Source organism: Excalfactoria chinensis, chromosome 4 (genome assembly GCF_039878825.1).
Source record: "Excalfactoria chinensis isolate bCotChi1 chromosome 4, bCotChi1.hap2, whole genome shotgun sequence".
In the NCBI taxonomy this organism is placed as follows: domain Eukaryota; kingdom Metazoa; phylum Chordata; class Aves; order Galliformes; family Phasianidae; genus Excalfactoria; species Excalfactoria chinensis.
This window is the reverse complement of record NC_092828.1, coordinates 39,293,372-39,307,436: the sequence shown is the minus strand read 5'-3', so window position 1 is coordinate 39,307,436 and position 14,065 is coordinate 39,293,372. Positions and strand designations below refer to the sequence as shown.

The 14,065-nt window shown below is 40.6% G+C and overlaps 1 protein-coding gene across 3 annotated transcripts in view; it reads left to right on the top strand.

Annotated features, from left to right (window-relative positions):
- SLC4A4 (solute carrier family 4 member 4) overlaps window positions 1–14,065 on the top strand; it is a 179,200-nt gene that overhangs the window by 89,125 nt on the left and 76,010 nt on the right. For 2 of the 3 annotated variants that reach the window (XM_072336288.1, XM_072336290.1), the window contains 2 exons: window positions 2,033–2,212; window positions 12,641–12,717. In XM_072336288.1, coding sequence (XP_072192389.1) covers window positions 2,033–2,212; window positions 12,641–12,717 — 257 coding nt within the window. The remainder of the gene's footprint in view (window positions 1–2,032; window positions 2,213–12,640; window positions 12,718–14,065) is intronic. The other variant, XM_072336289.1, reaches the window with a different exon arrangement.

Sequence of the window (14,065 nt, the reverse complement as noted above, 5' to 3'; positions counted from 1 at the left end):
CTGCAATTTAGGGCTTGTGGTCAGATCATGGACTGTTTTCAGATGAACTTGCAGGCTGGGCTGCTAGAAGCAGGTTTAAAATAAAAGTGATCTTCTGTCACAGGGTCACAGTTTATGCTTCCCTCTGCTGAATGGGGTAGCAGGTTTTTTTGCAGTCAAAATAGCTGTGGCCCAGGATGATGCTTAGTGACATTGCTGAGAGCTATACCATGTTCCCAGTGACGTGTGGAAAGTCATATGAAAATAAATCTGAGAAGCGAGTCATCCAGTGGAGGTACATTTAAACAGTATCCTGAATTTGGAAGGCATTATGTGAAGAGGTGTAGAAGTGCAAAATGAAATAAAAATGCTGCAGAACTTAATGCTTTGAATCTTAACGTCAGGACTCAGGCTCAGTATTTTCCTGGTGTAAGATAGAATTATCAAGTGACAAGTGTTGGATTAGTTTGTAGGAGTTGGAATTAGATGTTACCTACAGAATTTAGAGCTTCTTATTTTTGTAGCTGCTTGAGATGGCATTGTCTTCTTGTATTTTTGTCTGTGTACCCCAGTGTGTGACACTGCAAAGTTTTAAAAAATAAATTATTCTGGTTGAAGTGACTTTGAGATGTCACCTTGAATAACCTTTTTCATCTCCCAGATTAAATGTAATTTCTGGGAGACTAAATCACAAATTAGTGGCTGCTGTTGCTGTACTACTGTTCTGTGTATGCTGCTATACTTATGCTGCTATGGATCCAAATCCTTACTCAGGTGCAGAGGGATCTCTAGGGAGCCTGCCGACTTGGTTTCCAGAATTATTTAATCATGATAACTTTGTTGATTCCTACTAGTGACAGGCAGGAAAGTAAAACGCACAGAGCTCTGTTGTTATAACTTGTGTTATATCAGAAGCACAAAAAAGAATAAATACTTACCAGATGGAGAAGGATAAACTTGATGAAGAAAGGCATGTTGTTCTGAAGGAAGCATTCCAAAGATCACTAACAAAAAATATGAACAAAAGCTTGCAGAAAACAGCGCTTAACAGAAATAAAGTTTTTGTGTACGTGTATATAATCGTTCTTTTCTGAGTTGGAATGGAAGTCTGAGGCTTTTTTCTCTAGTGATTTGAAGAGGCATTAATTCTTGGGCAGCGTATAGAAGATGACTTTCTGCCTCACTGAGTTAGCAAGTGTGGTGAGTGTTCTGCCTCCACTTTCCCATAACTTTTATTATTAGCACAAATAAAAGTTACTAGTAGACAAATAAGAGCTGCCACTTTCCCCTGGGGGATAACATGTTAACTGAAGTAATAAAGGGAACAACTTAATGTGAAATTTATTGCAAAATAGTTTTTTTTTTGTTTGTTTGTTTGTTTTTTTAAATAAGTTAGGCTAACTTTACCCCTCAAATATGGGAGAAAGGAAAAGAGAGGAAAGAACTGATGGAAAGCAAGCAGTGAGTTGCAGATTGATGATGGTTAAAGGCTAAAGACGAAGGTCTATAACATGTCCTCTGAAAACAGGAGCAGGTTGTGCCATCTGTAGTTGCTGTCATTTCACTTCAATTCTAAGAGTGAAAGATTTAATTAGTGACTCATCTCCGGGACTTTTTCCCGTAGATAGATTAGGTTTTAGCAGGGGCCTATGAGGTAACTCAGGCCTTGCTGAAGCTGGTAGAATTTTTGCCATGCTATTTTTGGGGTAGGGGCAGTCCTCTCTCTGAGCTGAGGGCAATCTTGTCTTGTGAAGGGTTGTTTGGCAACCTGCTTAGTGGCTTGAAAAATAAAAGAAAGGGATTTTGGTGGAAAAGGTATGTGTTGGTGGCTGATGGGTTTTCCTCCATGGAGATTCTGCTTATGTTTCAAAAAATGTTCATATTCCCATTAGAAATAAAGTGGTGATATCTGGTGGTAGCTTTGAGACGGGGAAGAAAGAATTAAAAACAGGATGGTGAACATTCTCTCCCTCTCCTCTCATTTCATGTAGCCAAGTTCTGGGCTTTGGGATTCATTTTTCTTTCTCCTCTCTCATCCTATTCTGTGCAACAGAAATGATTGTCGACAATCAGATTGAGACAGGGCTCTTGAAGCCAGACATGAAGGACAAAGTCACCTACACGCTGCTCAGGAAGCACCGGCACCAGACCAAGAAGTCCAACCTGCGCTCTCTGGCAGACATTGGAAAGACCGTCTCCAGTGCAAGTAGGATGTTTACCAACCCCGATAATGGTAATGCAGAGGCTAACTGGCTATAGCCTTCCGTTTTAAAGCAACCCACCAACCCTGCCTGCCAGAAACTAACCTTGTTGCCATGACAATGCTTTTCTAACGCACAATTAGCGTAGCAAGACCCACACTGATGACACATCAGTGTTGGGCTCTGAAGGCTGCTTTTGCCGTGGCACATTGCTCTAACCCTATCTTCACTGGACGAAAAGGGAGAGGAAGAGAGGTGGCAGGCAGGCAGCAGGATGCAACAGGTATGTAGGAGGTGGTGTAGGATCAGCGTTAGGAAAGAGAGATTTACAACAAACTCTACATGTGCCTGAACCCAAAAGGCTAATCATCTGAAATGCTTGTGCAGAGATGAAGCTTCTGCGTGTGTTCTGTTGTTTGTTTGTTTTTTTAATAGATTGTGTCAATGACACTCTTAATCAAAAATTATGCGAGAATAAAATCTAGCTTGCATTTTATTGCCATACAATCATTGTCCAGTGTGGGTAAAGCTCATTTCCATTTTGCTTTGTTCAACCCAAAATTGTTTTGTGGTGTATGTCATGTATGGGTCTCTGTTTCTCCTTTAAAAATTACTTCATGTGTAGTGCTGTGTATGTATTGTTGTCTGTGTAAGTGTGTGTGTGTGGATACAGACAGCTATGGAGGCCTTGGCAGTGGCTCTGTACTTACTCAGACACTGAGATTTGCAGTCACATTAGTGGTAATGTCAAAAAATTTTCATGTCTTGGAGTTCTGCAAACTGTCTCATTTTGCAGTATGAAAACTTGTCTGAAAATTGCTATTTTAAAACACTCAGAAAAAAGAGCAAGCTGATACTCATCTTGCTGTCTTCAAGGCCTCTAAGTTTTCTGTGTTCTGATTCTAAAGCTTGCTCTAATATTTCTCCCTAACTAATTACCTTACTTTATTAATATTTCCTACTTTTCCTTGTCCTTTGCTTTTGCTACAGGTGTGTATGTTCACGTAAAGAATATTTATTGCTCTTGATAATGCATCTTATCACATGCCAGTGTCTTGATGATTGAATGAATGAAAAAAAAAAAAAAAAAAAAAGCACAGTAACATGAATTGAGGGAATGTCCAAAGTGTGCAGCTTTTTGGTGAATAACCTTTCAGGAGTCCAGTGGAGCAAAGATCAGGACTGTGCGTCAGACTGTTGCTCCTTCTGCTTATTTTTCAGACCAGGCATTTCAGATCCTTGGAGAATGCCTCAGTCGTCTGTGCACTCAGTGTCTGACTCACGTTTGTTTTCAGTTTGCCTCAAGAAACTGTATTCTTCCATCATGCATTCTGGGGCTTTCTGCTGTCTCCCTTCTGTCCTTCCAATAATTTCCCCACTGTTTGCGTGGGAGGCTTCTGACTTCTGTTTAAAAACTACACTCTGAAATGCACTCAGTTCTCAGCTCCAACTGCAAATCACCTGCTTAAGCATAGGCATTTTGGCACTCATGGTCATGGTGGCATGGAGACCTGTTTTTGTGCCTGCTTGTGGTATGTTTACAATGCCACAGTCAGGCCTGATGGCTTTCAAATTGCAAGGAAAGCTGAAAGACAAACTCTTGGATATCAGGAGTGCCTGTGTTTGGGCAATGATAGACTCTATCTTGTGGTTAAACAAGTAAACACATTTACTGTTTTATTCTGAGTACTTAAGGAATTCCTAGGGTGTAGACATATAAAGAAACCTTTAGGATTGACTACATGGTATTGCTGTGATTAGTGTCTCTTTCAGGCATGCCAGGAATTTAACTGAAGGGATTAAGACTTGCTCTGTTTACAGTGTGCATCCACCTTCCACCTCCGTCTTGTTTCTATCTTTGCTGAGCTATATGCTTCTAACAGCCTCCTTGTTTTTCAGCAGCTGGTGAATGTTGGACTTTTCCTTTCTGCAGCTAAAGTCACTCACTGAGGAGCCATCAAAACCTCAGGGTGTAAAGAGAAATTAAAACTTATTTACAATGTTTGAGGGTAAATCATACTGTACAGTTGACAGGTAAACAGAGGTTAAATTGTGATAGAAAGATAATATGATAAATGGAAAACGCTCACCAATGTCAAAGGCTCGTTATAAACTCCACGCAGGAGCAACCTCCAGGGAAAAAGATCCTGCCTTAGTGGTAGTCAGCCCTTAAATGAGATCTGCTACCCATTCTGGTAGCACAGCTGAATTACCTTCACCTGTGCTCCCGCAGCTGACTCATTGCTTGCCTCAAGTGGTTAATCAGAGGTTCAGGCTGTGATCAACAGTTTCCCTTACACATACACAGTGTCTTGGATGATAAATCCTGACTCTTTACCATACAGAGTTAGACATTCAGTGCTGATTTAAAAGTAAATAATATCCTACTTCTCCTGGGAGATGGACATTGGTAAAGAGCACTCATCTAAGTTCTCACTCTAGCCCCTGCTTATTCTTCATGGCCATGCGCATCCTTTACTCAGATAGTAGGTGTCTTAGGTTCCATTAATTTCTCGTTTGTATTTGAAGAGATCGATCCTTAAGAAATGCTTTCCTTGCTTGGCCTACTGGCTGACCTTTGGCTACTTCTTTCCTTTTGTTTTGCCTTTCTTTCCTACCTGGAGTATTTACATGTAGTTAGAATATAATAAGGCATTATGTTTCATGACAATTAAGTACTTTTAAGGAGGGAGAGACTTGAATATGAAAGGAATTACTTAATGAATAGTTGCTGCTGTTATTTATTATTTACGCTTTAATGAAAAAATAACTCAGTGAAGCACATGCTGGAGTTATACCATGCTCCCTGACGTTCAATGAGCATCTCCCGTGTAATTCTGAAGGCAGAATTCGTCCTTTGCACATATGAAAATTTAATGAGTCTGACAGGAGCGCAGCTGCCTTTCAGCGTAGCTAATAACAATAATAAAAGGACTATCAGCCCCAAGCACTCATAAATTTCACTGGAGTTTCATTCCAGGTAGATATTTCCTTTCAGTTTCTACCTTATTGTTCCAGTGTCAGTAAAACATACATACAATATTCATGCTGCATCCAGGTTAATGAGAATGATGGTCTTTCAGGACACAGAACTTGTGCAGTGCTTAATTCCAGACTCCATACAGTAGGTTTATGGGCTGGTATATTTAAAAAGCAGCTTGGTGTTCTGCTCAACTGACATTTACTTATGTTGATAAAAAGGCTAACTTCTCATCTTTAGACCTACCATAAAACACCATGATGTAAATTACAAGGTGTCCTGCTAATTTAGTTTGTGTATGTTAAAGGTTGTTAATGAAACAGCCACTGAAGCTTAACTAGAGCCTGTGGTACGTTATATATAAAAATGTTATGCAGCTTACTGCTTTTAGTGGACAATCACGATTCTTTTGGAACTTATGACAGGTATCTAATTACACCGAGTTACTTTGAAAAACATGCATTTAGGAAGCACTTTGACATGATGTCATTAGCAGGGATTCTGACAATGATTTTCCCTAATATTTTTTCAAGTTAAACTTAAAGCCCGAATTAAACAGTGACAGACTTTTTTAAGGGCTTTTGTATCTGAACATACACCCTGGGTCGCTGGTCTTCAAAAACACTTTGGTGCACGTATCTCATTTTTGTCAGAATGATAAAGTGACAAAATCTTAAAGGCTTGAAAATTTTCTTCATGGTAAACTTCTTAGAATCTATTTTGGTATTTATATAGATAATTCACAGTTAAAACTTTTGAATTTGCTTTATACACACATACACACACATATATATAGGCCGTATTTGTAGGCAACCTTGCCTATGGCTGATCTTTAAGGTCCCTTCCAACCCAAGACATTCTATGGTCTTATGATATTGTAGTGAGCATTGTGGATTTCTTTATAAAAAGCATTGTGGTGCTCTCGCTTCTGTCTCTGGGTCTCAGGCCTAGGTGCTGGGCTCTGACAGCACACTTAGGAGCCTGCGGCAGCTCTGCGAGCTACTTGTGGAACCTGAACAGCCCACAGTGCAGACGCTTTCCTCCTCTCATTGTGGTGCCTGGTGCTGACTGGTTCAGCTGCTCCTGTGCATTGGAGAGCTGCAGCCAGGCTGACCGTGGCCCTGCAGCAAGCAGTCGTCCTGCTCCTGCTGCTTTTGCTTCACTGCTCTTTTTGATGGCAGCCCACAGAGCAATCAGATTGGCAGAAACATTGAGCTTTAGGGTTGCAAAGGTGTGCAGTGAGTGTTTTTTATTCATAACTGTGTCATAAAGATGGCTTCTTACCTTTTACTGGTGCTTGTGTTTGTGGGAGGATGTTTTCTCAGCAAGCCTTTTGCTCTTGAGAAAGAAATTGTGCAAAAGATGATAATTTCTTGTTTGACGCTTGGTGGAAGAGGATAAATCAAAGCACTTCTTTGCTGTCCACTCAACAGGAAAAAGATGATTATCAAAAAGCCGAGCAGACAAAGCTGTACTAAGCAATTACTAAAAGCTACCATACAAAGACAGCGCCCTTTTCATTTCTTTCTATTGGCAGAGAGCTGAGATGTCTGATATGTTTGTTGAGGGCCTTTAGATACGTTCCAATCGAACTCTTGCAGAGTTTTTGTATGTTGTGTTTTGTTAACCAGTCTTTCTGAGAGTTTCTGTGTTAATCCAGTTGTGTCCTTTCCTGGCACAGGATGCAGCATTTGAAGTGAGCCACTGCAGTAAATAGTGCATATGCTAGAGGCTATCCAGCAGCCTTTGCCCAACTGGCACTCCTTTGAGTTGTAATGCAGATCTGCCATTGGTTTGCCACTGTATAAAATGAGAACGATGCTCACCGTTCCTTATGCAGGTGCCTGAGGACTGTCTCTTAATCATTTGCCAGTGCCATGTTGAGAATATTTGCTATGCAGTGCATAATTTCCATGGTTTTGCATAAAAGTTTCCTGCCTGCCAGCATTTTGTATAACTTAACACCTGTGTGAGCCTTCAGCAAAAGTACTGAAGAGCAGCAAATTGTACTGAAGGCAAGCTGGTAGAGGCTGTAGAAAGCTGTAACGTGTTTACGTGTGAATATGTAACCCTCTTAAATAATGGCATGCTCCCCGTCACCATGTGAATGTCCTAACAGATGTTTTTTGTTTTTGCTGTGCTGACAGAGAATTTTGGTAACAGCTGAAATAGCACTTCTACCTTCTATAGTGCATTGGCTGCTGTACTGAGAGAATGACAGCTAGCAACAACTAAAAGCTTCCCCTATGATTTTTTAAATTCTGTATTAGAGTTCAGCCTTATTCAGTTGAGTGTTTTTCATAGAAACCGCATCCACATCCAGTGAGCTGAAAGATACAGTGTTAACTGAATAAGGAGCACAAGACAAGAGCGATTAAGCCAGAAATGAGATATTCTCCTGGGATGCTTGGAAAAAAACCACCCGTGATGTGTTTATCCATTTGCATTATTTGAAGCAGTATGGAATATAGTATGCGTTTCCAAGCCCTAAGTGATGTATATCAGGGAATGGATGCAGTCAGGGTGCTCAAAGTTGGCTCCTACAGGGAAACAACTTTCTCCCCCTCCGTCCCCCCCAAAAAAAAGCATTGTGTGTTTGCCATTTTTCTAACTGCTTTGCTTCCTGGGACTGCTCAGCACAGCTCAAATCTCAGCTGCCTTCATCATTTGTTTGAAATCTGCTTCTGAGATGCCTTAATTTTAGATACAAAGAATGAAAGATTGGCTGCAGACCTGGCCAGCGTGGGACGTTTTGTGCTCCAACTAAGTAGGCTTGCTTCCTTTGTCACCAAACTATACAGAAAGGTGCACTTTTATGTAACTGCAAATGTTCAAACACTGTCTCCTAACTCGCTTTTTTGTGCAATTGCTTGAGCGTTTCTTTTCTTTTTTTTTTTTCCTTTGACTTTTCAACTTTGCTCTCTTCCTCCCCTCTGCTGCTGCCTCTGTCTCCTGCTTGCACCACAAAAGCACGCAGTCCACTCGAGAGCTCTGTGCCCTGCCTAGCGACACGCACGCTGGATGATGAAATCCAAGTGCAGCGCAGCCCCAGCGTGGGATGGCTCAGTAAGTCAGAGACTGGGATTTGGGGAGCGGGCTGGGGGGCTTCCAGAAGAAAGGAAGGATGGGTGACTGGCACCAGCTGGTGCCTGAATGTGCACTGCTGCATGAACGGGGGAGAAAATGGAATTCCATTCTTGAGAGAATGGAATGGCTGCTGCACTGGCTGTCCATTTACCCCCACCACACCCTGCTCTTTTTTCCACTCTTTTGCTTTGTTTGTTTTTTCCTCCATCTACAGTCAGTCTGCATTCCCTTTCAGGCAGTAGTCTCTCTTGTAACCCATCTAGCAAAATTTCATTCATGTGTTGAAACATCCTTTGGCTTTTAAGAGGATTTCATGATTTTTTCCATCAATGCAATAAAATAAATGCAAGAAACTTAAATATTTTCTGAATTTCTGGATATTGACTGTGAAAGATGGCTACCAAGCCTGTCAGTAGAATGAGGCAGTAAAACAGAGGGGTTTGGATTAATTGCCTTACTTTTTGCACCAATACTTTACTGAGCATAGCCAAGGAGAGATGCATGTTGCCTTTGCCAAAGAGATGGCAATATAATTGAGGCCTGAATCACCCTTAGTTTGCAAACAGTGTTAGGGTGAACATCATGTGCTGAAGTCTCAGCAACAGAAACCTTTTACGTTACTGTTTTGTTCATGGCACTGAGAATCTGTTGACTTATGATAGGCTTGTTGTTTTTTTCTGCTCCCTTATTTTTTCCCACTCAAAGAAGCTGTCCACCCAAGTACTTAGTAACCCCTCTTTCCTGCCTTTCTCACAAGTGACATTGCTAGGCCTTCCACATGTTTCCCTGTTATGGTCATCTCCAAATATTTGAGTTTGCTCTTATGAGCAGCTCATTACACAACATTAAAAAAATAATAATAAAAAAATAAAAATTATACATACTTTCTGACTTCAAGTTTCAGTTGTGCAGTCATTAGAAACATGAGTTAGGAGATCTAGGCTGTACTGATTTGAACAATGATGTCCGCAAAGCCAAATGGCTTTTGGTACAAGTTTGCACGTGACACATCTTGCATTTGTAGCACCATTTGTTTCGTACAGTGGCTTTACTTGGCAGTCAGGTTAAATGCAGGGATTTGGAGGCAAACTTCTAAATGCGTGCTGTGGCATAGTCAAGTTTCTTAGGTCAGCAAAGATGGTTGAAGTTTCCAATCTGTCACTGACTGAAGTAAGAAGTAAAACAAGAAGTTTCTTTAGAGGAAACTGCAGAGCAGTGTTGAATTGTCAGCTAAGGATTTTTGGGTGGGAGGGGGATGCTTTTCAGCCTGAGGATGTGGCAAAATAAGTGTCATGAGACCCTTCAGCCCCAGTGGTCCATGCTTTTTGTACAGAACTTTATCTGGTGCCCTCACTTCTGGGTTCCATTCCCTTGTCCTTGTTTGGCCTTGCAGAGGTTAATGCTGCTGTAGCAGTGATGGTTTAAGAGTATTTACAAGGCCATACTTATACGGAAATGTAGCATCTTTATTCAGTCAGTAGTCACAAGTGGAAAAAATGCAAGTTTTTTGGCATGTTGGCTTGTCTGGATCCGGAATAAAAAATGGGAAACCTCAGGAAAAGGATTCTCCGAGAAGAGCTGCTGTAGGTTGATGTGGTTATGTTGGTCACATTGGGAAACTGAGAGAAAAAGTAATCGGCCCTTGAGAAGCAGAGAGAGGTGATAGTCATTAGCAAGAAAGGTAATGATCTTATAACAAATGTTCAGTCCCAGATGTCAAGTAAAACTGAGGTTACATGCTGGTAATTTTCTGGACTACAGCTATGAAAGCTGGGGACTCTTATTTTAATCCACTTCAGGCGTGGGCCCTGAAATCTGTAGAACTGCCTAAGTGTCTTTGGTCCCCAAGGAAATGAAGAGTGCTTCAGCACGTCTTTCTCTACAATAACGTAGTGCAGCTCTTCTGAATAAATTGTATTTAAATCATATTAAACAACCCTATAGAAATAAAATCATCTGCATTTTCTGCACTTCTTCAGAGCATTTTGGAAGCCATACTTAGTTCCTTCTCAGCTGGAGGCATTAGCCAAGACTCAAAGGTGTCATGGTAGGATTGGAAGAAGAGGAAATGAGTCTCTGCACTGCTCTCTCTTTGGCTACAGCAGAGGAACAGCTCTCATGAACTGGTTTGTGCAGGTGGGCAGTGTGGGATCTGCCCATCTCCGTGGGTCTCTGAACTTCTCCAGATCTGTTTAACTCTGCTGAATACTTTTTTATTTATTTTCTATCACTTGCCAGCACTAAAGTGAACCATGGGGACTTGGCTTTGAGTCACTGATGTGCATGAAACCAATTACCAGTATGAACCATCTTCACATTTTAAAGAAAGTACTTCCCTGTCTTTTTAATTGATTGTATTGGCTCAGATTTGCCAAACAGCCATGTGCATTTCTATATAGAGCTTCAGACTTTCATTTTAATTTAACACTGTATTTATAGATTTGTCAAAGATTTCCCAGAGTTGGCAGTATCTGTGCAACATTTCAAAGACAATTAGTCACACCATGTAAGAAAAAGGAGCCTTGGATTTTAGTAATGGGATTCAGGTTTCCAGGAACCTGCTTTTAAAAAATATACAAAAATGAATCCATCTTTTATTATTTATTAAATATCCACATCTCAGAAAGTGTTATGTAGACCTTTTTAGAAACACAAAGTAACATCTATTTCATGTAAGAGATACAGTATAAGTAAATAAGTTTGATCACTTCTTTCCTGTTTTACATACGTGCTTATCTCCTATGTACAGATTCATATCAAACAGTCAGTTGGGTGCTGTAAATATTTCTAAGTTTGGCCTGCTATTAATTAGGAGAATTGGTACTAATGTATGTAGCTTAAACCAATCCTTCAAGTGGCATTTCTCACACTATGAATAAACATATCTGTAAGAACTTTGTAGATATAGGTGGGGTCTTAAACCTGGCAGGCAGTAACAACTTGAAAATGAAAAATTATCTTCCTTTTATAGGATACACCTGTTATTTGTTCTTACTGTGTTGTCATTCTTGGATGTGGCAATAATGCACAGCGGGTATACTGTGATTCAGAGTGGCTCATGAGAAGTATCATAAATCTGTCTCTGTATACATGGAATACATTGTAAGGAAAACCTAGCTTAGGGGGCGGGAAGGTGAGTAGGGGAAAGGGATCCTTTTCGTACTACTCCTTTTATTTATTAGTTATTATTATTTATTAGCTATTTCTTGATATTCATATATGTTACCAAGCTCATCTTTCTGTGGGAGTTGAATGCTGAAAATTTGAACAAAACTTTCATTTTGTTATAAATATCAAACCGTAAGTTTAATCAACACTGTCTCAAAATATACACTAGCCTAGAGATATCTCAGAATTTGGGAAGTGTCTCAGTGCCATTTCTTTCTGAGTGTTTTCTGTCTTTCTGGTTATGCTCATGATCAGAAATAGTGTGATGTGCTACGCTTCTGGTTTCTGGGAAAAATTTCAGGACAATTATTATAGAGCTTGCTGATTGCTGAGTGTTGGATGTTGTATCCATCGCAGAAGTTTCTTTGCTATTTTATGATTTTTCTTCTTTTGTGATTATGGCTATTTCTAGGCTTTTTTTCAAGTCCTTTAGAACAGTTTTTGTATATTCTGCTACTCTTTGAGAACATAAGATTAAGTAGGAAAAGTAGTCCGAAAGAGAGTAAGCAGTGCTTGAATGCCATCATGTCAGGCTTAGAGGAGCAGTTGGTGTTTGAGAGAGAAATAGATCTTAAAGGCCTTAGCTCTTGGTCTCTGGTACTTCTCTTTCTCTCTGGAGCATCTGGTGTCTGGAACTGGAGACTTTTTTGCCTACTGACTTGACACACATACTGTTTCAAACAGTAAAACCCTTAAAGTTCATGAATTTAGTTAATGTGGCTAGTTGTAGAAAAGTAGAATTTTGTTATCTGCTGTTTCAAAAGACCAAGACCAGCCAACCTTCTTCCCTGTTACCTGAAGTATTGGGTGCAGAGGAATGCAGGCAGATAACATCTCTGTAGGATAGCTATGGCAAGAGGTTGGCAGCAAGAAGGCTCCAGGGGTGTCCCGCTTCTCTGTAAGGGACGGGTGACCCAGTTGCCTCTTTCAGCAGCCAGTTGCTACTTTGCTTCCTTGCCAACCCGGAGAGGAACTAGGAGAAGTCCTTAGATATTTTTTGCAGTCCTGTGAGCTGTGGGAATGCTTTGGGTCAGAGATGAACAAGGTTTAGAATCTTTCTATCCCATGTGCCACGTGAAGTTACAGAAAGCAGCCTATCAGGGTCTTAAATTGCCCACATCAACGTCCCGCGTGCAAGGAAGGGTGTTGCTGTAGCCTGAGCCTCTGTGTTCTTCTGACTGGATTTAAATAGATGCTTTAATTGGTATTGGCATTGTTCTTACAGGCAGTCCAGCCATGACTCACAGAAATCTGACTTCTACCAGTCTGAATGACATCTCTGACAAGCCTGAGAAAGATCAGGTAAGCTTCAGATTTGGATTTCACTTGGTGATGTGTTTGGTTAGGAGTTGGGTCTTGAGGAAAAAATAGTTGTACCAGAGATGCGAAGAAGAAGTGAGCAAGGTGAGTCGCTTAGAAATAAGAGTCCTGTGACAGATCTTTCACATCATCAGCCATTGCTAAATTCTCACAAGGTGTGAAGCAAGTATCACCGTGTATGGAAGTTGCCTGGCATCCTGCTGATGTCTGTGAGAAGGGAACAGATGACATCCTGATCTTGATGTGTCTGATATGCTTCCTTCTGAAAAGAGGCTCTTCAGGGGTTTCAGTAGAGGTTTTATGGCACAGTAGCTCAGGCCGTGCAGCACAGCAGGGCTTATATCCACAGACGGGATGGGGTAGAGCAAGGGCATTGAAGGGGATGTGTGCCCGCTACAGCAGCTGCTGTAATAGAACATGTTGCCTCACCTTTTGTGGTGCTTCTGAAATACAGCCATGCTAAAAGGTAAGTGCGGAAGAGCAGCTTCAAAGCATAGATGCATAATAAGGTTAAAACTGGCCTTGCTGTGTATACTGAACTCTTTCTTACCACTCTCCAAAAAATTTGACTAATTTCTTAGAGTAATGTTTATGGTATTATCATATGGACTTTGTGTGTTCTCATCCTTACTTAAAGCTTAAGCATGGAGGGGTATAGTGATTCTTTGTGAGCTCTCTGAAACCTGGTCTGAAAGAGGTCTCCACAAATTTCAGAAAATGGTCCTGCTTTATAAAGTGGGTTATTTTCAAAGCACAACCATTTATTTTGGAAAATCTTTCCTCCCTGCTCCCTGCTGTCCTTCCCCCTTCTCCCCCCCCATCTCTAAACACTCTCTAGTTTTGTGATTATTCTGAATATGGATGAGAGTTACTCTAGGAAATTATTTGGGTTAGATAGTATATGCTGACCAGCTGAGGAAAAACTCTAGTCCTTCAAGTAATACCTGGTTGTAGTCTTCTGAAAGTGGAGCTCTTCCATAAAGTGACAAAGCAACATAATTGTAGAAAAAAATGAGTTCAGGTTAATTGAATGTGGCATAACTATTTTTCTCCAGTCCTTCTTTCCTTTCTTCCTCACCTGGCATGCAATTTATGCTACTGTTATTTCCAGATACTAAATAAGTATGTTAGCTTCCACTTCAGTATTTGAGAAATCCACACAAAGGGAAGAAATGAGTGTTAAGACAAAAAGCCCCATGATATTGAATGCACGGAGTTTATGCAATAGAGCAATGAAAAAATTCCCCTCTAGTACCTGCTTTAACATACAGAAAGTACTTCAGTGGAACAACAAAAAAAAAAGTGCAGTGTGTTTTGCAGTGTTTTTCAG